This window comes from Chiloscyllium plagiosum, chromosome 14, assembly GCF_004010195.1.
Source record: "Chiloscyllium plagiosum isolate BGI_BamShark_2017 chromosome 14, ASM401019v2, whole genome shotgun sequence".
Taxonomy (NCBI): Eukaryota; Metazoa; Chordata; class Chondrichthyes; order Orectolobiformes; family Hemiscylliidae; genus Chiloscyllium; species Chiloscyllium plagiosum.
The window spans coordinates 3,669,442-3,695,084 of NC_057723.1; the positions used below are offsets into that span (position 1 = coordinate 3,669,442).

At 41.2% G+C, this 25,643-nt stretch overlaps 1 protein-coding gene across 1 annotated transcript in view; it reads left to right on the top strand.

The window, feature by feature from the left end:
* The window catches only part of LOC122556419 (protein diaphanous homolog 1-like), a 350,992-nt gene that overhangs the window by 96,925 nt on the left and 228,424 nt on the right, over positions 1-25,643 (top strand). Inside the window, 6 exon segments of the mRNA XM_043703032.1 lie at positions 3,019-3,079; positions 4,206-4,345; positions 4,653-4,761; positions 6,065-6,175; positions 7,582-7,700; positions 19,469-19,585. Of these exon segments, the coding sequence (XP_043558967.1) occupies positions 3,019-3,079; positions 4,206-4,345; positions 4,653-4,761; positions 6,065-6,175; positions 7,582-7,700; positions 19,469-19,585 (657 nt within the window).

Here is a 25,643-nt window from a genome sequence, read left to right on the forward strand (position 1 = left end):
ACAAGACAATTTTCTGCTTCAGTATGTGGATGTACCTACTCGAGAAGCTTGACCTACTCTTGGGAAATAAGGCAGGGCAGGTGACTGAGCTGTCAGTGGGGGGGTGGGGCGGGGAGGGGAAGCACTTTGGGCCAGTGACCATAATTCTATTAGATTTAAAATAATGATGAAAAAGGATAGACCAGATCTAAAAGTTGAAGTTCTAAATTAGAGAAAGGCCAATTCTGACCATATTAGGCAAGAACTTTCGAAAGCTGATTGGAGGCAGATGTTCGCAGGTAAAGGGACGGCTGGAAAATGGGAAGCCTTCAGAAATGGGATAACGTGAATCCAGAGAAAGTATAGTCCTGTTAGAGTGAAAGGAAAGGGTGGTAGGTATAAAGAATGCTGGATGACTAAAAAAATTGAGGGTTTTGTTAAGAAAAACATGGAAGCATATGTGAGGTATAGACAGGCTAGATCAAGTGAATCCTTAGAGTATAAAGGCAGTAGGAGTATACTGAAGAGGGAAATCAGGAGGACAAAAAAGGGGATATGAGATGGCTTTAACAAATAGGGTTAAGGAGAATCCAAAGAGTTTTTACAAATACATTAAGGACAAAGGGGTAACTAGGGAGAGAATAGGGCCCCTCAAAGATCAGCAAGGTGGCCTTTGTGTGGAGCTGCAGAAAATGGGTGAGATGCTAAATGAGTATTTGGCATCAGTATTTACTGTGGAAAAGGATATGGAAGATATAGACTGTAGGGAAATAGATGGTGACCTCTTGCAAAATGTCCATATTACAGAGGAGGAAGTGCTGGATGTCTTGAAATGGATGCAGGTGGATAAATCCCCAGGACCTGATCAGGTGTACCCTAGAATTCTGTGGGAAGCTAGGGAAGTGATTGCTGGGCCTCTTGCTGAGATATTTGTATCATTGATAGTCACAGGGGAGGTGCTGAAAGACTGGAGGTCGGTTAACGTGGTGCCACTGTTAAGATGAGTGGTAAGGACAAGCCAGGGAACTATAGACCAGTGAGCTTGACATCGCTGGTGGGCAAGTTGTTGGAGGGACAGGATGTACATGTATTTGGAAAGGCAAGGACTGATTAGAGATCGTCAATATTGCTTTGTTCGTGGGAAATCATGACTCACAAACTTGATTGAGTTTTTTGAGGAAGTAACAAAGTGGATTGAGGGCAGTGCGGTAGATCTATATGAACTTCAGTAAGGCGTTCGACAAGGTTCCCCATGGGAGACTGATTGATTAGCAAGGTTAGATCTCATGGAATACAGGGAGCACAAGCCATTTGGATACAGAACTGGCTCAAAGATAGAAGACAGAGCGTGGTGATGCAGGGTTGTTTTCAGATTGGAGGCCTATGACCAGTGGAGTGCCACAAGGACCGGTGCTGTGTCCTCTACTTTTTGTCATTTACATAAATGATTTGGATGTGAACACAAGAGGTATAGTTAATAAGTTTGCAGATGACACCAAAATTGGAGGTGTAGTGGACAGTGAAGAGGATTACTTCCAATTCCAACAGAATCTTGATCAGATGGGCCAATGGGCTGAGAAGTGGCAGATGGAGTTTAATTTGGATAAATGCGAGGTGCTCCATTTTGGGAAAGCAAATCTTAGCACGACTTCTACACTTAATGGTAAGGTCCTAGGGAGTGTTGCTGAACAAAGTGACCTTGGAGTGAAGGTTCATAGCTCCTTGAAAGTGGAGTCGCAGATAGATTGGATAGTGAAGAAGGTGTTTGGTATGCTTTCCTTTATTGGTCAGAGTATGATTACAGGAGTTGGGAGGTCATGTTGCAGCTGTACAGGGCATTGGTTATGCCAGTGTTGGAATATTGTGTGCAGTTCTGGTCTCTTTCCTATCGGAAAGATGTTGTGAAACTTGAAAGGGTTCAGAAAAGATTTACAAGGATGTTGCCAGGGTTGGAGGATTTGAGCTATAGGGAGAGGCTGAACAGGCTGGGGCTGTTTTCCCTGGAGCGTCGGAGGATGAGGGGTGACCTTATAGAGGTTTAAATCTTCGAGGAGAAAGTGAGGTCTGCAGATGCTGGAGATCAAAGTTGAAACTTTATTGCTGGAACAGCACAGCAGGTCAGGCAGCATCCAGGGAACAGGAGATTCGACGTTTCGGGCACAGGCCCTTCTTCATTCCTGAAGAAGGGCCTGTGCCCGAAACGTCGAATCTCCTGTTCCCTGGATGCTGCCTGACCTGCTGTGCTGTTCCAGCAATAAAGTTTCAACTTAGAGGTTTACACAATTGTGAGGGGCATGGATAGGGTAAGTATGCAAAATCTTTTCCCTGGGGTCAGGGAGTCCAGAACTAGAAGGCATAGGTTTAGGGTGAGAGGGGAAAGACATAAAAGAGACCTACAGGGCAACTTTTTCATGCAGAGGTTGGTACATGTATAGAATGAACTGCCAGATGAAGTGGTGGAGGATGGTACAATTGCAACATTTAAGAGGCATTTGGATGGGTATATGAATAGGAAGGGTTGGGCCGGATGCTGGCAGGTGGGACAAGATTGGGTTGGGATATCTGGTCGGCATGGATGGGTTGGACCGAAGGGTCTGTTACCATGCTGTACATCTCTATGAATCTATGACTCTAACAGATTCCAATGATCCAAAAATGTGAATCCTTCTCCCAAACACCAGCTCTTCAGCCACACATTCATCTACTCTATCCTCCTTTTCCTACCCTCAGTAGCTCGCAGCAGTGTGAGTAATCCAAAGTTTACTACTCTCAAGAATCTCCTTTTTAAATTCCTGCCTAACTCTCTGTATTCTCTCTTCAGAATCCCATCCACCATTAGATTACTTTTTTAATTTGAGATCTTTTTTTGAATTCAAGTTTCACTATCTGAATTGTGGGATTTGAAAATGACCTCAAAGCGTTCATCTGGGAATCTGGATTTTTTATCCCCTGACATTACCATTAGAGAAATAAATGCATAGGTGGGCACAAAACCCGATACGTTTGCATGTACTAACATTGTTGTATTCTCTCTCGCAGTCTGAACACAAAAATTCAACATGAAATTATTAGGTGCCTCAAAGCTTTTATGAACAACAAGGTGAGTGTTTTAATAGCTATACCTGGGTCAGTGTTGGACCCAGTTGACAGACTTCATTTTCTGAATATGTTGAATTTTTGTTGATCCTCATTAACCATGTTTAATTGCTGATAAACACCAAATATTATCAACCATAGACTAACTCAGAAATACAGAACTGGGACATTCTTCCTTTGCAAAAGCATGTAAGCTCAGATATTTCATTAATGCTGTGGCTGAAGAAATGCTTTGTTAAAACTTCATTCACGGGATAAGGGCAAGGCTGGCAAAGCCAGTATTTTTTGCCCATCCCTAATTGCCAAGAGGGCAGTTAAGAGTCAACCATTTTGTGGGTGCGGAGCCACATGTAGGCCACACCAGGTAAGGATAGCAGTTTCCTTCTCTAAAGGACATTAGTGAACCAGATCTGTCTTTCATGACAATTGAGAATCGATTCATGGTCATCATTTGACTCTTAATTCCAGTTTTTTTTTAAATAGTTAAATTCAAATTCCACCATTTACCATGGCCTCAGGTCTGGGGGCATCTCCAGAATATTTCCTGGGTCTCTGGATTAACTCTGTCATCGCCTCCTCTGACTAGACTGTCAGTAAAGATAACAGACAGGGGGAGGAAATTGTGTGAGGGACTTCTGCCCTCTTTCCTTCGCTTATTCCTCTCTGAATTCCTGTTCGCAAAAATTTATTTTTCAAGTACTCTCATGGGTACTTTCACTTTTACGTACTTGTTGGAGGACTTCTGTCGTCTGCTGAATGTTCTGCTGTGCATCTGGGAAGGATTGCCCAAGTTTTTGATCTGGACAATATCACTGCAGTTCTCCCCTTTCCCTTTCACCCAGCACTATGCCACATCCCAGCATTACCTGGTTGTGAGACCTCCAGTGAACTTCCAGCTGTGATGAGGTTAGTAGCACCCTTTCTGAAGCAATGTATTGAACACTTCTAACTAACACAACAAACAAAATAAGCATGGTCATGGACAGGAAGATCCATTTGGATCTGAAACAAGCAAATACGGTTGAATGTTTCTGGTGTCGCTCCTTTGTTTAAAATATAATTTGTTTCAACTTATTCATTCGTCCTTCCAATGTTAGGTAATGCAACATTTTTCAAACTTAATTTTCTAGAATGGGATAAAGATGATGTTGGATTCAGAAGATGGCATTCTACTGTTGGTCAAAGCCGTAGATCTTAGTGCACCGTCTATGATGATTGATGCTGCCAAGCTATTGTCTGCTATCTGTGTCCTGCCTGGACCTGAGAATATGTAAGCAATTGATCCTTTAACAATCATTTCAATAATGGCGTTTCACTGATACATGAATCATTTTTTGGTACAATGAGGTATGTTTCTGTGTTGAACTGCCAGTTCCTCTTGGCATATGCATAACTCAGAATTGTAACTTTTCTTCAAATACCATTTTATGAAGCAGTATTTACGAGTGAGATGTAAATATTTGAAAGGAGACTGAAAGTAGCAAGTTTAATTGTGAGATATGAAATGATTACTGGAAAAGTGGATTTATATTCATGGCTACCTAGCACTGATTTTATGTTACACTGTACTCCCCTAGGCATGAAAAGGTGCTAGAAGCAGTGACAGAGAGAGCAGAGGAGAAAGAATGTGAAAGATTCAAGCCACTGTTGGATGGATTAAAGATCGAACAGAGCATAGCACTAAAGGTGAGTTATCCTGATGAATAAAAGCAGCCCATTTCACAAAAAAAGGGCATTTATAAATTTGTTTTTGATGGAAAGTTTGTACCACTCTCATTGGTCATAGAGTTTTTACAGGACAGAAAGAAGTCCTTCTATACTTTGAATGTACTCTTTTATTGATATCAGAACGGACTGAGTGTTTCTATATGCATTGTGATGGTAATGGAAGCCTGTAGGTAAGTGGGAAATATTGAAATATCCAAGTTCCCCTAATGATATTTCTCAACTAATACAAATAACATTTAAACTTACCTGCTGGTAGTAACAGGTAGATTCACAACATAAGATATTTTTAATGTTGGTGTAGATCCTACTGATCAAATTCTGTGGCATTGCAATAGCATCATCATCAAACCTGTCATGTAAAAACAGAGAAATTAAAAGGAGTAGGCCATTCGACACTTCGAGCCTGCTCCACCATTCAAAATGACCATGGCTGATCAGCCAACTCGGTACTCTTCCCACTTTTGATCCCATTATCCATAAGAACTACATCTTAGTCCTTCATGAGTTCATTGATGATCTCACACAGTGACAGTACTGAACAGAACTAAAAGAAGAAAGTTCTAAACATCCTTGGATCTCTGTGATTTTTAAATGTTTTTGTTGTATTATTTTGTAAATCGATATTAAATTAGCAATTTGGATCTGCTAGTTGTAGGTTAGAATTTTGGCACATGACTTCCGTTAATTGATCCTCTTTGACTGCATGTCTTTCATTACCCTATATCAAATTTGGAGCTTCCATCACAGACTATGGGTTTAGAGTGTGTTGCCTTTTTGGGCTGAGGGAATGCACTTTACCATAAGCCCATACAAAATAGGAACAGGACTTGGCCATTCGGCCCCTCGAGCTGACTCTGCCGTCCCATTTAAAGGAGGGAATCGCTCGAATTGCCTCGTGCCTGCATAAAGGGACTTGGTAGGCATTTCCTGCTGCTCACCAGAACTGGCATTGTTGTATTTTTGTATTAAGGGCTTCATAATTAAATATGTGGAACTGAAATATATTTTAATCAAGATCTATTTGAATAGTAGAACAGACAGTAGAATAGTAGAGAGAGACTCCTGATTTGTTTTCCTTTCCTTGGTCTTCTCTAACACCCGATCTGCAGCTCTAGCTGAGATCAGCTGACTCCCCCAAGCCAAGTATGGGACTAACTTGCTTGAATTACATTTGCGGTTTGTGTTGTTAAGATGATTGTGTTGTGCTGTCAACGATACAGTTATCTTTTAACTCCTCTGGAATTATTCTCTCTTTTGTCAGGTGGCATGCATGCAGTTTGTTAATGCCCTCATCATTCCTGCAGACGAACTCGATTTCAGGATTCACCTGCGGAGTGAGTTCATGCGTTTGGGCCTCAGTCGGATATTACCGGTGAGCATTTTTTGTTTTACAATTTTGAGGCAACTGATGAAGGAAGAAACCAAATCCAGTCTCTGAATGAAATAGATTTATTCACAGAGTGAAATGTTACAGATCTATACCGCGTGACTATATTTAAACTTTTTGTTAGTAAAGGTCTCTTTCTAGCTGCTCAACTAAACATCCAAAGGGGAAATGTTCAAGTGAGTTGTTTAAAATGTTTCTTAAATGAGACAGAACAGTGTTAATGGGCTCATAGGAAGTGAGAGATGTTGATGATGCCATGGGAGTTCTAGAGTATGCATCTCACTTGCTGGTTGCATGGTTTTCTGTGGGAAAGCAAAGGAAGGACATGGACTCAAGGTATCAGTATCAGAAGATGTTTTTGAGGGTTGGGGCAATGTTGAAGTCTCCAGAGATCGGGAGAGGGGAGGTTGTGTTGACATTTGATCAGGCAACTAAGAATTTAAATTTGAGATATTGGAAATTAAAAGCCAGGCTAGGTAAGCAAGCAAGCAACAAGGATAATAGTGAATGGAACTTAGCATGAAATGAGGCAGCATAGGTTTGGATGAGTTATTTGGATTGATGGAGGAAGCATGGAGGCCTCTTGAATGCTTCGAAAGTGGTAAAAGCACAAATGAGGTCCTCGACATCAGAATGGCTGAGGTATGGGCAAAGCTAGACAACGTAATTGAGTGGGAATGATAAGTTTTTTATGGTAGAGTGATTTCAGAATCAGAATCGCAGTTGGATTCTAAGGGTAAAACTGGTCTGATTTGAATCAGCAGCTGTGTAAGAAGGTGGGAGTCTGGTAGTGGTTGAAGGTTGCTATTGGTGACAAGAGTATGTAGTTTTTTACGGGGCTAAAGGTAGGGCTCTCAGCTTTGCAATGTCTCACTGGGAGTCCTTGTGACTCACTCGGGGCTGGGTTATGGACAAGCAATCTAACAGATCTGAAGGAGTTGAGAAATGTCATGAAGTTCTCCAGTTTTCTCCCCCAGACAGATTAGGTGGATTGGCCATGTTAAATTGTCTGTAGTGTCCAGGGATGTGCAGGCTAGGTGGGTTAGCCATGGGAAATGTGGGGTTACAGGGAAAAGGTGGTCTGGTGGGATGTTCTTCAGGGAATCGGTGTGAACAGGCTGGGCCAAATAGCCTGCTTCCATACTGTAGGGACTCCAAGTTTATAAGTACTAGTGCTTTTATTCATCAGCATGTCTATGAAATCCTACCTTGTGACAACTCACTTTTTTATTGCATTGAAATACACCTTCAAGAAAATGTGTTCCAAATTTTCAGATTACTTCACTTTCTGTAGGTCTAGGCATCTACAGCCGTAAGTTGCATAGTGTCTAATTCTCAAGCATCCACAACAACCTGAAGGCAACTGTGTTACTTTATTTACTGTTTTACAGGAATTAAGGAAAATTGGAACCGAAGAACTTAATGTGCAGCTTTCTGTGTTTGATGAACATGCGGAGGAAGATTCAGAAGATTTGAAAGGTCGCCTGGAAGATATTCGAATAGAAATGGAATATCCTTTCAGTGACATGAGGAGTTGTTTAGGTAGATGTTACCTGTCTGTCTCTTTTCATGAAAATCGCTTTAGTTTCATAAGAAAACTATAATCTTGGTGATGAATAAGGAGGAGGAAGTTTCCTTTTTGGGCAAATTTAGCTATTCTGCATGGAGTTTGCACATTCTGGTAAACTTGAGTGATAAGCGTGTTTCAGGTGGTTTGAGTAGAGTGTACTGAATTCGGAATAGTTTCTTCCCAAAATTAAATTGTACTGAAATCAGTGTGTGTATAATATAACAAGGCCAGAGTGTATAATGGTTGGAGTCAAACCCAGGTCCCAAGGAGCATCTGGTGGCTGTTGGAAAACATTCATCACAGCTCCAGGGCATTGCTGGAATTCTTCATCAGAGTGACCTAAGTCCAACCATCTTTACCTTTTCTCCATCACAAGATGGGCAGCATGGTGGCTCAGTGGTTAGCACTGCTGTCTCACAGTGCCAGGGATTGCTTGTCCATAACCCAGCCCCTAGTGAGTCACAAGGACTCCCAGTGAGACATTGCAAAGTTGAGAGGATTCCAGCCTCTGGCGACAGTGTGGAGTTTGCACATTCTCCCTGTGTCTGTGTGGGTTTCCTCCGACAATCCAAAGATGTGCAGGTTAGATGAATTGGCCATGCTAAAATTGCCTGTAGTGTTCAGGAATGTGTAGGTTACGTGCATTAGTCAGAGGTAAATGTAGAGTAATGGGATAGGGAATGGGTCTGGGTGGGTTACTGTTCAGAGGGTTGTAATGAACTTGTTGGGCTGAAGTGCCTGTTTCCACACTGTAGGGATTCTATGAAGATTAGTAGCAAAGTTGTTTGCTGCTGATTAGTGCTGGGGATTATTTGCAACTTGTTTTTGACTGCGTTCATCTGTTCACAAAAGCTCATACGAGTGGCAAGTAATATTCATTACAGGCGATAACAATTTTCAACAAGAGCAAATCTAATTGTCTTGCCATAAAGTTCAGTGGTAGTTGAATCCCCTACCCTTGATATCCTGATTTGTTAAAATTAACCATGTCATTAACTGGAAGTGAGGATGTACAAGTGCATTGAGTAATTCCCCAAAGCCCAGCCATTTAGAAGGCACAAATCAGGATGTGATGGAATACAGGATAGGATTAAATTACTGCAAGTGCTAGAATCTGTACTGAAGACAAAGACAGCTGGAAATCACAGTGGATCAGGCAGCATGAGCAGAGAGCAAGCTCACTTTTCAAGTCTGGATGAATCTTCTTCAGAGCATACTGCTGTGATTTCCGGCACTCTGTTTTCAGTGTGATAGAATAGTGTGCACTCAATTAGATAGGTACAGCTGCAATAATCCTGACCCCATGCTTGATTTGGTACCATGTTAAACAAACTCCACTATTTTCTCTCAGTGCAGCAGTGTATGACATCAACAAGGTGCATCACAGTAATTCAACAAAGCTCTGTTGACAGCATTTTCCATTACCACCTAAAAGGACAGATGCATTGAAACACTACCTGCACATTCCCCTCCAAACTGCACACTATCCTTCCTTGGACCTATATTGCTGTGCCTTCCATGTTACTGCGTCAACGTTCAGAAATACTCTCTCTCAAACAGCACTCTGATACCTATACATAGACTATAGCGACCTCCCAACCAGTACCATGGGTAGTTAAGAATGGACAGTAAATGTTGGCATTGCCGACCTCCAATGAGCCTATTTTAGAAAAACCTCATGTCCTCCTGGGCAGCTCCTGCTGTCCTACACCCCTACTCTCCTGGCCTGTTAGTGTCACTACTACTTTTAAATACCCTGATTTGCTTGTTATAAATACTATGGATTTGTATACGGCATTTTCGAATGCTACTCGACCTGATTGCTGAGTGATGCTCTGTACACTGCAGGGTGTTGTAACACTTTTTTGTGTAGGCCACTGCTCATGTGCAAATCCAGATCGTTATTTATGGTAGCTTTGGTGCCTACCTTAGTATGTTTATTATTTTAAAGGCTCTATATAAGAACAAGTTGTTGTTGTTGCATTAATGCCCAGAGAATTGAGGTGATGCAGGAGCTCCTGGCGATCTGCACTTTAGGAAGTGCACCCATGCATTCCTACTCGAATGCCATCGATTTTGAATGAGACCAAAGTAGATGATTGGGATATGCAGCAAAAATCCAATTAGTGTTAGCTGATGATGTTAATCTGGTCTGGTGTGTGATACATAGGTCTCCCAGGGTAGTTTTAGTTATGGGCCATGTTTTCTTCTAGCTTTCAGTCATGGGATTCATTTCCCTAAACGCTCGTCTGTTGTTTAAATTGAGAGTTAATGAGCTGATGAAAGATTAAACACAGACTGTAATGGAATGGTTTTGTGAGTTTCAGATTGTGTGGCTCTGAGGACTGTAGTAGATCTCCTGAAATAAAATTAGTTACAGCTTCTTTCTGGTTGAGCTTATTTCAATATGTAAATTGTAAGTTTACTTTTGAGGTTTAAAAACAAGTTGAAGCAAATTCTAACATCATTCCTGCAGACAGAAGTTTCCTGCCTTGCACTTTGATGGGACTGTTCTCACCTTACTTTCCTTTAAAGCAGTCTGCTAGCAACCGTGTATTTTTTAAATCAGTGAGTCATCCAAGATACTGCGTCAACTTTGACAGAGTTATAAAATTTAATAGGCATTCTTTGCATGGGTGTACTCAAAAATTATTGATTCTGCATTGTTTTCTCTTTATAACTGAATAATTAGTGTGTTTACTTACAGGTCCTTCTGAGGCCTTTTTTATTTGTTTATCTTCCAAACTCAAAGTCCACTTTATTTTCAATATCTTAAAAACTAGGAGGTAATCAAAAAGGCTTGACAGTAGAATGTGGGTGTGGATGAATTGAAACCCAAATAACCAGAGCAGATTTGGACGGAATCTGTGTTTCATTCAAGCACTGATCAATTTTTCAGAGATGTTATTGCACACCTCTGGAGCAAGTGGGACTTGAACCCAGGACTCTATCATCTGTGCCACAAGGTACCAACGAGGTATTTTAGTTGAATGGTGAACCAGGTTTATTTACACAACTGACAGAGGTCACATTTGAGTGTTGGGAATCGCATAGAGGGATGCTTGTATTCGTTAAATTTTAACTTTCTAAAATGATTCGAAGTGTTACTCTTGTTCAGTATAAGATTTGACACCTGTCTATTTTCCCTGGTCCTTGCACCTAGAACTGAGAGGTCATACCGTAAAATTAGAAACAAACCTTCCAGCAGTGAAATTAAGAAGCACTTCTAACGTGCAGGTGTTGGCATTCTCTGTTACAAAGGATAATTGGTTTTAAATCAAAACTTAGTTTTTAATTCTGAAATATTTTTGTTAACCAAAGACATTTAAAGTATATGAGGCAAAGGAATTTGATGGAGTTAGGCTGCAGGTCAGCCAGGATGGACCCTGTGTTTACGACACAAATCATGACCTTTGTAAATAGACTTGTTTAACATTAACTCATAGCATGTGGGTGTTGCTGGTTGGACCTATTCCTATTTGCCATTGAGAGGCAGGTGGTGAGATATCTTCTTGAGTTACTGCAAACTGTGTTGTCGGTAGAATCTCAATGGCATTAGGGAGGGAGTTCCAGGATTTTGACCCAGCAACAGTGAAGGGACAGTGATATATTTCCAGGTCAGGATGGTGAGTGGCTTGGAGGGGAAACAGCAGGTGATGCTGTTTTTGTGTATCTTCTACCCTTGTCCTTCCAGATGGAAGTGCTCGTGAGTTGGGAAGGTCCTATTTAAGGCTCCTTGGTGAATTTGTACTGCACACCTTGCAGCTGGTGCACACTGCTGCTGAGCGTCGTTGATGGAGGCAGTGGGTGTTTGTAAATGAGTGTTAATCAAGTGGGCTGCTTTGTCTTGGATGGCATCAAGCTTATTAAGTGTTATTGGAGCTGCACCCACCCAGGCAAGTGGGAAGTATTCCATCAGATGGTGCACAGGCATTGAGACTTCAGGAAGTGAGTTACTTGCCACAGTGTTCCCAGCATCTGACTGGCTCTTGTAACTTCTGTTTTGGTCTGGTGATTCCATTCATTTTCTGGTCAATGATGAGCTCTAGGATGTTGATAGCGGGGGATTCATTGATGCTAAAAATACTGTTGAATGTCAAGAGGACAATTAATGATATCTTTCTTGACGATTAAGAGCAGATTGATGGAGTGATAATTGGCCGGGTCAGGTTTCTTATTGTTGGGTTCTAAGAAATATGCATATGACTTTACAAGAACATTAAAAGCTAAAGTACACAGATGGAACAAAAATTCAGGGAGACTGCCTCAGTGTTCAGGTTCTGAGGAGTTACAGTCGATTATTCTGATCCTTGTTAATCACATGCAATAAACTCTCATGTTGCTTCAAACTCACGCAGCAAATGCTTACAGCCTTGATACAAAATACCTGGTCCCCTAATCCCGCAGGAATTTTCACCACATTCAACTCCTAACTAACCAAAATAACCGATTTGAACTGCAGGCATTCAGAGCAGAAAAGGAAAAGATTTTTAATCCATTGGTGGCTTGAGCAGTCTCGAGCTACACAATGTAGACTGAGGTGGTGTGGTCGTTTGCTTTTAATTTAATGACTGGCCACGTGGACTACAGCAGTCTCTCTTCAGCTGTGGGAGACTTTTATATTTTGAGTAACTTTGGCTGACGTTCTTTTCTCGATTTTTTTTTTTTCAGTCTGGATTTGTGTTGTGTCCCTCATTTTGAAGGCATTCAGTCAGACCGCTCCTTGCACACATTCATTTCTCTGGTATATCAGTGGTGATTTTATTTTTGCCTGTTCACTTCATATTTCTATTTTTGCTGCACCCTGCAGATTGAAAGATGACTCATCACCTCCAGAACTGAAAAAAAAAACTCATTTTACTTTTAGTTCAGCTTTGAAGTAGATGCAGAACATATTATTTTATGTTGCATGCTGTTGTATGGTACAGATCTTTGAATAATTAAAATTTCAACACGTTTGCCCCTGAACAAAAAGCAAATTTTAGGTTTTCAGCTCTGTGAGCCAGTCAGGGTGTTGGAACTGGCTGCTATTATGAAACTATACCACAGGAGGGCAGCAAAACCACAGCAATAGTAAACACCCTACAATTTTCTCAACTGTGTTGAAAGCATCTGGTACAAATCTTCACTCACCATTTGAAGCCACATTGTGGTGAAAGCAGATCTGCAAGTCATAAGAGCAGTGGCGCCGGCACAAAATCTCCCATCAGTGGAATTTTCTCGGTTTGGCTACTGTAATTTATCTGTAACTGAAGCATTTAACAATTCAGGAGCAGGAGTAGGCTCATCCACCTTTTAATCCTGGTCTGCATTTGATAAGATCAGAGCTGATCTGATTGTAACCTCCGATCTACATTCCTGACTACCCTTAATAATATTTGGATCCCTTCATTAGTCAAGTATCTACCAATCTCTACTTTAAAAGTGATGAACAATTCCACCTGTATCACTTTCTGGTGGATGCAGTTCCAAAGACTCTGTGGAAAGACTGATCAGAGGCAATGCCACTTACTGCTGTGGTAAGAATTGAACACGTGTCTCTAGGGAATTAAGCAGGGCTTCTGAATGACCAGTCCAGTAACATCATCTCTGTATTATCAACTTCTTCATTCTACCCTCGACACTTTGCTGCAACAATCTGCACTTTACAGTAGCAATCACATTTGAACCAAATTTAATGCACAGAATAAAAGTGATTTTTGTTATGGTAGTGTTATTTTCTGTCACTAATTTCATTCACATCTGTCTTCCTTCTCCTTTCTGCGAGATGCTTAGCACTTGTTGGGCCATTCTGTGTCACATTCAAGTGTTCAGTCCTCAGGAGTGATTCTTGTTGGTTCACAAGTTGATAGACAATGTCATAATGACAGTCGAAGCTGCTTCTGTGCTCAGTAGAAGCACAGTCAAGTGCAGCTGTACTTAGGCTCATTGTTGACATGAGTGAAATTCAGCTGAGTGTGCATTTTATTTCTCCACTATCGAGACACTGAGGCCATTTGTTACTTACCTCTTGTCAGCTTAGCTGAAATTAACACCATCAACACAACAGTCCTGTTCTGTTTGGTTAAAGTAGATGGGAAAATCTGTTTCCAGTGATCATTAACTAGGCGACACAGCTGTAGGGTAAGTGACAATAGAATAAAAGTAAAATACAAAGTACAGCACATACACGGAAAATGCTAAAGAAATTCTGTAGGCCTGGCGACATCGATGGAAAGGGGATCAGAATTAACATTTGAAGTCCTGAATGACTGTTCTTCATGAAGATACTGCGAAACCGGCTGAATTTCTGCCGCATTTTCCATGTTTATTTCAGATTTACAGCATCCACTGTATCTTTTAAGTATTTTTTGCACAGTGACTAACTGTGATGTTAAACATGGCACCTGAAAGGGTAGTGGATCAGATTCATCAGTAACCTTCAAAATAGAAAATGTACAATTACTTCAAATACTCTTTTCCCCAGGGTATGGAGTCCAAAATGAGGCCTCATAGGTTTAAGGTGAGAGGGCATAGATTTAAAAGGGACCTAAGGAGCAACTTTTTCACACAGAGGGTGGTGAGTGTATGGAATGAGCTGCCAGAGGAAGTAGTGGAGGCTGATACAATTACAGCATTTAAAAGGCATCTGGATGGGTATATCAGCAGGAAGGGTTCAGAGGGATTGGGGCCAAATGCTGGCAAATGGGACTAGATTAAGTTGGACCAAATTCACAATAAATATCTGCTTGCCAAGTCAGCACTTGCTAATAGTGCAGGGTTCAAAGTTAAAGGCATAGATTTGGATTTGTAACTAGATTAGATTAGATTACATTACAGTGGAAACAGGCCCTTCGGCCCAACAAGTCCACACCGACCCACCGAAGCGCAACCCACCCATACCCTTACATTTACCCCTTACCTAACACTACGGGCAATTTAGCATAGCCAATTCACCTGACCTGCACATCTTTGGACAGTGGGAGGAAACCGGAGCACCCGGAGGAAACCCACGCAGACACGGGGAGAACGTGCAAACTCCACACAGTCAGTCGCCTGAGGCGGGAATTGAACCCGTGTCTCTGGCGCTGTGAGGCAGCAGTGCTAACCACTGTGCCACCGTGCCGTCCACTAATAGCCGAGTTCTGTGTAAATCCAAAGCTTGAGGTTTGTTTTACAAACAGGTTTCAAGATATTGTAAATGATAATGGAAAATTATTAATGATGCATTTCATGGCCGTTAGGGATCTTGGGCAAGGAAACAGCTTAACATGTGAGAAATGTTTTAGCATTCTGGGTCTATACTCAATGGAGTTTAGAAGGATGAGGGTTGAATCTAATTGAAGCATACAGAATACTAATGGCCTGGAGAGTGTGCATGTTGGGAAGGTGTTTCCATTTATAGGGAAGTCTGGGATCTGAGGGCACAGCCTTAGAGTGAAGGGTAGACCTTTTAGAACGGAGATTAGGAGAAACTTCTTCAGCCAGAGAGTGGTGAATCCATGGAATTCATTGTCACAGAAGGCTGTGGAGGCAAGGTCAATGAGCATGTTTAAGACTGAGATAGATGGGTTCTTAAGTATCAAAGAGATTAAGGGTTTTGGGGAGAAAGAAGGAGAATGGGGTTGAAAAACTGATTAGCTATGATTGAATGGTGGAGCAGACTCGATGGCTGAATGGCCTAATGTCTGCTCCTATGTCTTATGGTGAAAGGGTCTGTTTCCGTGCTGTACAGCTCCATGACTCTAGTTAAGATGGGATGGGAAGAGAAGCAGTCCCAGTCGACAGCGTAGCTTCTTTCTGTGTTGCAACATTCTGAAGAGATTAAACAACAGTGTGGTTCAAGTAACTTTTCTTGGCTAATAAGCAACGTTTTACTCATACTGAGATATAGAGAATTTCAGAGAAGTGATGGATGTAATGAATATTGTGAAATCCAAGCTGTTACTTGATTTATTTTGTTAACTCCTGTAGGAAATCATATTAAATATCTGTATGCCATTGACAGCACTTGTTAATACTGCAGGGTTCAAATTTGAAAGTATAGATTTGGATTAGTAACTGATAGCTGAGTTCTGTGTAAATCAAAGTGATGGAGCTTGAGGTTTGTTTTACGAACAGGTTTCAAACCATCGTGAGGAGTGATTTGCAATTTTTGGAAAATTCTGTGTTGCATTTCATGGCCATTAGAGACCTTGGGAAAGAAAACAGCTTCTTTTGTGCTCTTAGTGGTATTTCTGTTTTAAACATTTCACTGATGGAGATTTGGGACTACACAATGCATTGTGAAACTTTTACGAAATAAAACAAAGTAGTCCTGATGGAACTGCATAGTGTCCTGTGTTCAGTCTACATTTCGAGTACAGTCCGTGTTCAGTCTTGGTTTCTGAGTCACAAAAGAGAAATCTGCACACTGGAGGCAGTGAATATTGATAGTGAGGGACAGTAAGACACTCTGATCTATCCAGCTGGTCTCACTAAGCATTAATTAAAGACTCTCCACATCACCCAAAAGCCATGCAATCTGGGGGAGGTGAAAATATTTAAGAACAAGTTCTAAAAGTAAGAAGAGCTAAGAGACTGGTCCAAAGTATACAGTCCATCTTCCTTCCCACCTATATGCTCCACCCTCTGCTCCGACCTATCACCATCAGCCCCCACCTGTGTCTGCCTATGGCCTTCCAAGCTACCTTCCCGCCAGCCCCAACCCCCTCTCTTATTTATCTCTCCAGCCTCTTTTTTTTTCCCACCGCCCCATTCTTGATGAAGGGCTTACACTAGATATGTCAACTCTCCTGTACCTTGGATGCTGCCTGACCTGCTTGTTTTTCCAGTGTCACACTTTTCAACTCTGATCCCCAACGTCTCCAAAGTATAGAGTGTCTGGTTTGTGAAGAAAGATTGTGGAAAGTTGGGCTTTTAACCGGGAAAGATGCAACCCAACAGTTGATCTTATCAGATGATGAGAATGTTAACATTGAAAGTTAATTTATTTATTAAAATCTGTCATTCTAAGTCTTGAATGTGCTTAACAACCCAGCCTCTACAGCCCTCTGCAGTAAAGATTTCCACAGATTCACAACTCTCTCAAAGAAACAGTTCCTCTTTAACATTGTTCTAACTGGCTGACCCATCATTGAGAGATTATGCCCTCCAGACAGAGACTGTCCCTCAAGGGAACATAACCTTTTTGTATCCATCCTGCCAGATACGATAAGAATCTTAATATGTTAAGGTCACCTCTGATTCTTCTAAACTTCAGTGAATACAGAACCAACCTACTCCGCCTCCTTATAAGAAAATCCCTCCATATCAAGGATCCACGCAAGTGAACCTTCAAGGTCAGTAGAACTTTGCATATCAGAACTGTTCGCAATATTCCAGATGTGGTTTAACCAGTAAGAGAGAAACAGAGTTAACATTACAAGAGCAGGGATAATGGAGGAATATGCAAGTCCTTAATTATGATGGTGGTGCTGAATCATGTGGCATTATAAAACTAATGGTACACTTCTTTTTCATTGCATTGATTGATATTGGGATTATAATGGATGCATTAAATGTGGATCCTTGAAATAGCTCAGTGATGATCAATCAGCCTCAGCCCCATTCATGCAGTTCCCGTAATAAAATACTTTTCCTGTGATTGTAAATGATTAATTTTGCAAAACAAGGATAGGTTTGTGTAGCTAGATAATTGCCTTCTCACATATCTGTACAGTCTCTCTCACTATTCCATAATTCTCCTTATCCAAATTCACTGAATTTATCTTGACCTAAATGTACTGATGGAAACCAGGCAATTAACATTTGCCCAAGACAAATGCTAGTTGTTAAATTCTGCAATCTTGGATGACTGCACAAATTTATTGAACTGAATCTGTTTTATTGTCAGATTTAGATTTAGTTCATACTTTGCCTAAATTGGGCAGCACGGTAGCTCAGTGGTTAGCACTGCTGCCTCACAGCGCCAGGGACCCAGGTTCGATTCCACACTCAGCCGACTGTCTGTGTGGAGTTTGCACATTCTCCCCGTGTCTGTGTGGGTTTTCTCCGGATGTTCCAGTTTCCTCCCACAACCCAAAGATGTGCAGGTTAGGTGAGTTGGCCATGATAAATTGCCCATTGTGTTCAGGTATATGTAGATTATGTGCATTAGTGAGGGAAAATGTAAAGTGGTAGGGTGGGGAAATGAGTCTGGGTGGGATATTCTTCGGAGGGTTGGTGTGGACTTGTTTGGCCAAATGGCCTGTTTCCACATTGGGATTCTATGATGATTCTGTGATTTTTAAATTGCCCTTTCCAGGGGAGATGTCCACTAGCAGTGTTGGAAATGGACACCGTGTTTGTCAGTCGTCTGGCATTAAAAGAGAAAGGATAGGTTACTGTTTTGGTTTTGGCACCAACAGATGGAGAGGGTATGGTTTGACAGTGCTAATGAAGGAGAGGGAGGGCAGATTTGAAGATGTGACCATTGTGGAGTGTAGGCATGAGTGTGATCAACAATGGGGCGGACAGATATTGAGGGCATTATCAATGAGAAAGGAGTGCAGCTTGGTGGGCATGATCTCTGCAGAGAGCGCAGGTTTAAGGATGCGATCAGGGAGGGAGTTCATATTTGAGGCATGGTCATGCAGGGTGTGCAGGTTTAAGGGTACTGACCGGGATAATGAAGGGTGCATAGTGGGTGTATCATTCATTGGGAAATGAAGGATGGAATATTGTCAGCAGGCATGATTCCCTTGATGGTATATCACGGTGGTGTTCTGTGAGCCATCAGTAGTCTTGTTAATAACCACAATCACCAACTATGGTAACAAGAAAAATCTGTTGTTCCAAAACTCTATAAAAAGTGTCAATTAAACCAACCATTCACATATCACTAATAGAGCCTTTGAAAACAGCGTACCTATTAATTGTATGCAAATAAATATTGCGACATTAACATAAACATTGACAGACCACAAAAAACATTAACAACCTCCTAAGATGTCAATCAAACAAGGTTGACAGTTATCTTCAACTTTGAGTGTGTTGCTGGAAAAGCATATGTCAGGCAGCATTCGAAAAGCAAGAAAATCAACATTTTGGGCCAGAGCCCTTCATCAGGAATGGCTCTGGCCCAAAACGTCGATTCTCCTGCTCCTCTGATGCTGCCTGACCTGCTGTGCTTTTCCAGCACCACACTCTCAACTCCGATCTCCAGCATCTGCAGACCTCGCTGTCTCCTAATTGTCTTCGACTGTCAAAACAGAAAGCACTGCTGAAAAGTCCTTTTAAACCTGGGCCTGTCGTCATGCATGGATGATGAGGGCACCTGTTGGAAATGTTCTTACACCTGTCTTTGTTATACATAATGTAGGGGTGGAGGCAAAGCTTCAGCAGCCTTTAATGCAACTTGTACAAAGTTATAGAGAACTGAGGCATGCCTTTTAACAAGCCTGCTTGGCAGTCGGCTGTTCCTGTGACCACCTCAGTTTGTTTCTGGGAACTGCAAGCATTGTCCAATCCCAGAGCAAAAATCCCATCCCAAAAGTCAAGCGAGCTAGGCAGTTTTCAGTTCCAACTGATCTCATCTGTAGCAAGAATATTCACTTTGACTTCAGTTAACTTTTCTGTTTTACTTTTGGCAGGTGTGCCCTTTTATTTTGGAACAGTTTATTTCCTTCCTATATTGCATTCAGTTTTCAGAAGGTGTTTTTAATATGGCTCCTTAACAATAACTGCACAGATGTGAATGAAGTCTTCCAGATGCTGCTGAACACTGTGAAAGACTCCAAAGCAGAGCAATACTTCCTATCTATCCTTCAACACTTGCTTCTGATCCGCAATGATTACCAAGCCAGGTACGTAGTCTCTTCACTGTTATTCTGGACTGTTACTGACCTATAAGCCTTTCATAACATTTCTATCAAGTAGTCAATCTCTGTAGCAATGCAGGAGGATTTTTGTTGTCCAACTGTTGCAGTTTGTGTCAACCCTTTTAATTTTAGGTTCTCTGAACGATTTATGTGGAAATATTGTAGATTGCTCAAGCAGTGCTTTAAGCTAAATGACCAGTGTGTTAATAGGCAAGAGGTTGAAGGGACTTAAAGGAGATGAAGGGGGCATCTATAGTACAGCACTTAGACAACCATGAATGCCAATCTGGAATACCAATGCCATTCTTGACCAAGGGGGCATAGTTCAAAACTCCTGGCCAGGCCATTCAGGAGAGATGTTAGAAAGCATTTCTGCACACAAAGGGTGGGAGAGATTAGGAACTCTCTTCCACAAACAGTAGCTGATCCTGAGTCAGTTCATTTTAAATCTCAGATCAATGAATTTTTAAGGGATATGGGCAAAGTAGGTATGTGGAATTAACCTCCGATCAGCTGTGATGTCATTGAATGGCAGAACAGGGTTTGAGGGGCTGAATGGCCTACTCCTGTTTCTATGTTCAATCTGCACCTACTCATTGCCTGGCAATTTCAAGTACAGTGGAAGTTGGATTTTTGGAGAAATGTAGCTAATGCTCATCAGTATAAGATCATAAGAAATAAGAGTTGGCCTTTTGACCAATCGAACTTGCTTCGCCATTAAATAAGTTCATGGTTCATCGGATTGTGGTCTTCGTTCTATTTTTAGGTTTGTTCCCTCTTGATTCCTTGGTTACTCAAGTCTGAGCCTTGACTATATTCAATGATTTAGCCTCCACTGCTGTCTGGGGAAGAGGATTTCAATGATGAGCAACAATTGTTCCCAATCTCAGACATAAGCAGGAAACTGTACCTCTAGAGCTAGATTTCTCCCACACAGGAAAACCTCCTCTGTGATTCCCTATTAAGCCCCCTCAGAATCTTCGTTTCAATAAAGTATAGCTCTTGTTCTTCTCAATGCCATTGAACCTAGGTGCAATCTGCTTGACCTTTCTTCATATTGCAACCCCTTCATTAGCTGGTCTTTGAAGAAATTGTGTGAAGCGCAACAACTCTCCAAGTTCCCTTCTAAACCACTCACCATTCTGACTTGGAAAAATATCGCCATTCCTTCACTGTCGCTGGGTCAAAATCCTGGACTTCCCTCCCTAATGGCACTATGGGTCAACTCATGTCACATGGACTGCAACGGTTCAAGAAGGCAGCTCACCACCATCTTAAGGGGCAACTAGGAGTGGGCAGCCAGTTATACCCGTGTGCTGCAAATGAGTTTTAAAAAACAAACCCCGTTGCTCATCAAGAGAAGAATGAGAGGGGATCTCACTGAAACACTTAAAGTCTCTGACAGGGTTGGATAAATCAGACATGCTTTTCTTGTTGAGCACTAGGGGGGATTCGGTGGTGGGAGTTTCTTGAACAAAGAATCAGAATGTAGCTATAGGTGGACCATTTAAAACTGAGAAGAGATGTAATTTCTTCACATAGAGGTTGGTAATCATGTGGCATTCCCATAATGCCATAAGGTGGAGGAGACCAAATCACTGAATATATTTAAGCAAGAAACAGATTTCTTGATATTAAAGATGTCAAAGAGTGTTTTGAAAGTATGGGGTGCATGATGCTGGGAATACAAACATTATATTAGCTTTTCTAATGACATGCTATACTTGCATATTAACAGTTTGTGGTTCATGCACTAGGACATTCCAGTCACTTTATGTCCAGAGTTCTGCAATCTCTCTCTGCTCAGATAATTTTTTCATTTTTTTTCAACTAAAATGTGCAATTTCACATTGCTCCATATTAAATTCTATTCACCAGATCTTTGGTCACTCACTTAACCTATCTATACCTTTTTTTAGCTTCTTTGTTCTCCTTATAACTTACTTTCAAACTAACCTTTGTGTCATTGGCAACTTTAGGAGTCATATCTCCAGTCCCTTCATAGAAGATATTTATATCCAATATTAAAAGTTGAGTCCCCAGACTGAACCTGTAGCACTCCATTAGTTTTGTATCTTGCCAACCAGGAACACGTTCACTTCTGCTTACTTCCTTCCTTCCTTCAGTCAGGCAGCCAATCCTCTGTCAGTGCCAATATGTTAGTCCTATATTATGAGCTTTGATCTTCCGCAATAACCTTTGTGGCACCTTATCAAATGCCTTCTTGAAATTTAGGTACAGTCTATCCATTAACCACAGCACATAAACAGTGTCATGCTTCTTACTCTGTAATGGCAAGGCATGGATGTTATTGTAGTAAAGTTCGATTTTATTGATCATTGAATCACTTGATTCAGGAGTTGACAGCATTATAGGACAGATATGTATCCTGGGCTTCCTGAGTGTTGAAACCTGAATAACTCTGGCCTACCTGTGCTTGGGTTATATATTAATCAGTTTACCCTGACTGAAATTTGAGAGCCCGGAGCTTTAAGGGACCAGTTCTGGTTGTGTGCATGAACTACCAATCGGAGCCGTCTGATCTGTTGGGAAACAAGGATTGTTCTACTTTGAGAATTCAAAATTAAGAGGAGGTTTCATTGAGGTATTCAGAATTATGAGTGTTCTAGGCAGGGGAGGCAGTGAGAAACTTCCCAGTAGAATGGGAATAGAGAAACAGGATGATCCCGTAAAGAAACAACAATGAGATGAGGCAAATCATCTTAACGTAGCAAAGCGGTTATAATCCAAAATTCGTTGCAAGGAAGTGTGATGTTACAGCATATGATTTTCTTCAATCCTTTCACTGTTTAAAAAAGTCAAAATTCTAGATTTAGATTTTATTGTCACATAGATTCAAATATAGGAGTACAGTGAACAGTGTACAAAGTTGTCATTCTCCGGCGCCATCATAGAATACGAAAGACAGGATTAAAAGCAGAAGCAGAAATAAAAGAAACAGCTAAAAGAAAAGGAAATGTCCAGATCACTTGCATATTAAAATTGAGCATTCTGGAAATTTCAGTTCTGGTTGTAGTTAATGATACTGAACAGCAGATGGTGCTATTGCTCTTTCAATTCAAGATATTGTCTAAAAACTGAACGAACTGCAGATGCTGTAAATCAGAACAAAAACAGAAATTTCTGGAAAAGTTCATCAGGTGCAGCATCTGTGAAGAGAAATCAGAGTTAACATTTTGGGTGCGGAGATCCTTCCTCAGAACTATCTGGTCAATTCAGATTGTGCTAGACAAACCTTCTGATGTGTCCTTTATAGTCTATATTCTTTAAATGCATTTATTTTATATTGTTTTTCATTCACTTTTGTGACATCTGGCAGCCTAGAATGCTGACATTGCTGTTATTAAAATAAACACACTTTCCTGCATTTAAGTATTGCTCATGCCTTGCACCAAGTGAAATGTAAGGGGTTATTTGACTGATCATAGAATCGTCCAGCAGTGAAAAAGACCTTTTCAACCTGTTGCCTTTGTGCTGGCTCATGGGAAGAGATCTCCAGCTGGATCCACTCCCTTGCTGTTTCTATGCAATGCTGCACATCTTTCCTTGTCAATTATACATTCAACAGCTTGACAAAGGACGTGGGCTTGTCGGAAAACCTTTGAGAAGGAAGAGGGGGACTGGAGAAAGAGTCCAGAATGTGGGACTTATTGGTTGAAGACCTGGCCACCAGTGGTGAAACAAGAGGAAAATATCTGGACGAATGCAAGTTTGAAGGGAGCATAGAGGTCTGGAGGAGATTACTCAGAGGGAAAATCAAGACAACACAGAAATTTAAAAGCAAGAATAAGAATTTATAGATTCCCAGTATTAACTCAGCCAGGGTGAGAAGACCTAGCCTAACCATCGGGAGTGAGAAGTGGTTTTGGATGTAATGCATGTGGATGAGAAATCACTCTGTAATGGAGAGAACTGTACCATGAAACACATTATTCAGATGTTAAGGTACATCTGCTCAATCAATGCTGTGAGGTTTAATTGCTACTGAAGTATGGTTGTACACTGGGGAGAGAGGTTGTTACTGAGCTCTGTTCCCAGGTAAGAAGAAAGCGAGATGTACGTGAACAAGGCTCACAGTGAGGAAAGATTCAGTAAACCTTTCAGATTGTATCGATCCAGGCCTCGTAACTTGTTCACTTTATTCCCCTCTTCTCCCCCCCCCCCCCCCCCCATATATAATTATCTTGAAAGCCAAGCGTCCCCTAAGATAGACAGACTATACTCTGGAAGTTCCCTCCCTGAGCCCCTCAGACATTCCAAGCCAGTCCAGGAGATGACATTGACTAACTGTGTTCTCAAAAGGCCTTTGCTGTCTGTGTGGCTTTGGGAATGTACAGTAAAACCCAGACAGACACTGTCGTCCACATCCCATGAACAAAAAACGTCTTTGCCCACGGGTTTTAATGAATGCCTAATTCTTCTCAGTTCTGTGGAAACCTTTTCTCTCTTAATATACACTCATGTAGAGTCACTGCCCTGAACAGAAACATTAATTGTTTGTACTTCTCTTGGGAGAGATTTTCTTTTTTTAAAAAAATGTAGCATTTCAGTATCTGATGAACCAAGTTCAGACTGTCTGAAAACATTTCCTCATTATTCTGAGTGCATGTCAGGTCAGAAATGATTGCAGTAGTTGAATATAGCTTTGATGTGTCAGAGCTGCTCTTTGTGGAAGTCTTGGAGATACAATATTCTTTTTATACAAGCACACAGGATGTCGTTGAGACAAATTGCATGTTCCCACATAATAAATTGTGACTTGCAAGTATGAAATTTGCAGCCTTCAGTCAGAATAGTTAAGTAAAAGATGATCTTGGTTGCTGCTGATGTATTGTATTATTATCGTAATGTCACAAAGCAAAGAACACTTGGAATTTAAATGACTCATTCCAGCTCAAAATTTAGTGAATCATTTATGTCACTCCTGTTTCAAACCAACTGCTGCAGCCAGTAGATGGCAGTATTGCTCTATCAAAATCAGTTTTTTGCAAGCTGCAAAGCAATATGCTTTTCATACTTTGTGTTCTGGTGTACTGTCTTTATGAATATGCCTCCTTCTTTCAGTAAAAATTGTTTCATTATGCTTGCAGTGAATTGTGCACCTCTTAATACTTTCCCTGGTCTGTCAGATATATCTATCTTGCAACACGTGACGTTTTCTTGCATTCTCAGACCCACAAAGTTTCAGTTCAACTGGTGTTTGGCACACAGGCAATTCTCAAGAATACATTCCAAATAGCCAATACCTAGAGCAGGTGTCTTCTCTCAATGGTAGTGCTCTCCACTGAGTCAAACTGCTCTAAGTTCAATTAGGACTGTACTATAGATGCTGGAGATCAGAACTAATGTTCTAAGTTCAAGTCTGTTTTCAGTGACTTGAGCAGAAAATCTAAGCTGGTTTGTTCTGAGTGCAGGACTGTGAAAGGGCAGCAGGTACGTGAGATCACAATCACTCACAAGTTCCCTTTCAAGCCACCTACCATCCTCATTTGGAACTACATTGCTCTTCCTTCAGTGTTACTGGGTCAAAGTCCTGCAACTCCCTTTTTAACGACATGTGGTTGACCTTACCTTCGTGAACTGCTGCAGACCTTGGGGTATAACTCCCCACCACTGTCTCCACGACAAGTAGGGATATATAACAAAATCTGGCCCAGCCAGTGACTCCCAAATCCCAGGAACAAATTGGAAAAACAAAGTGGTGTCAGAGATGCCATCTTTCAGATGTTTTAGCAATGACCCACCTGGCATCCCAGAGATAGATGAAAGATTCTGTGACATTGTGAAGAATGGCAGAGGAGTTCAATCAGATTCTTGGCCAATTTTCATCAGGTGTGAACACCACACATCACAAAACTGATTAGGTAGCCATTTAGATCATTGCTATTTATGGGAAGAAATTCATTGTCCTGTTTCTGTGCATTAAACCCAGTCTGTGCTTCAAAAGAACTCCATTGGCGTGAAGCACTTTGCAGTGTTGTGCAATTGGTAATTGACATCGAATGTACTTGCAAGCGCTACC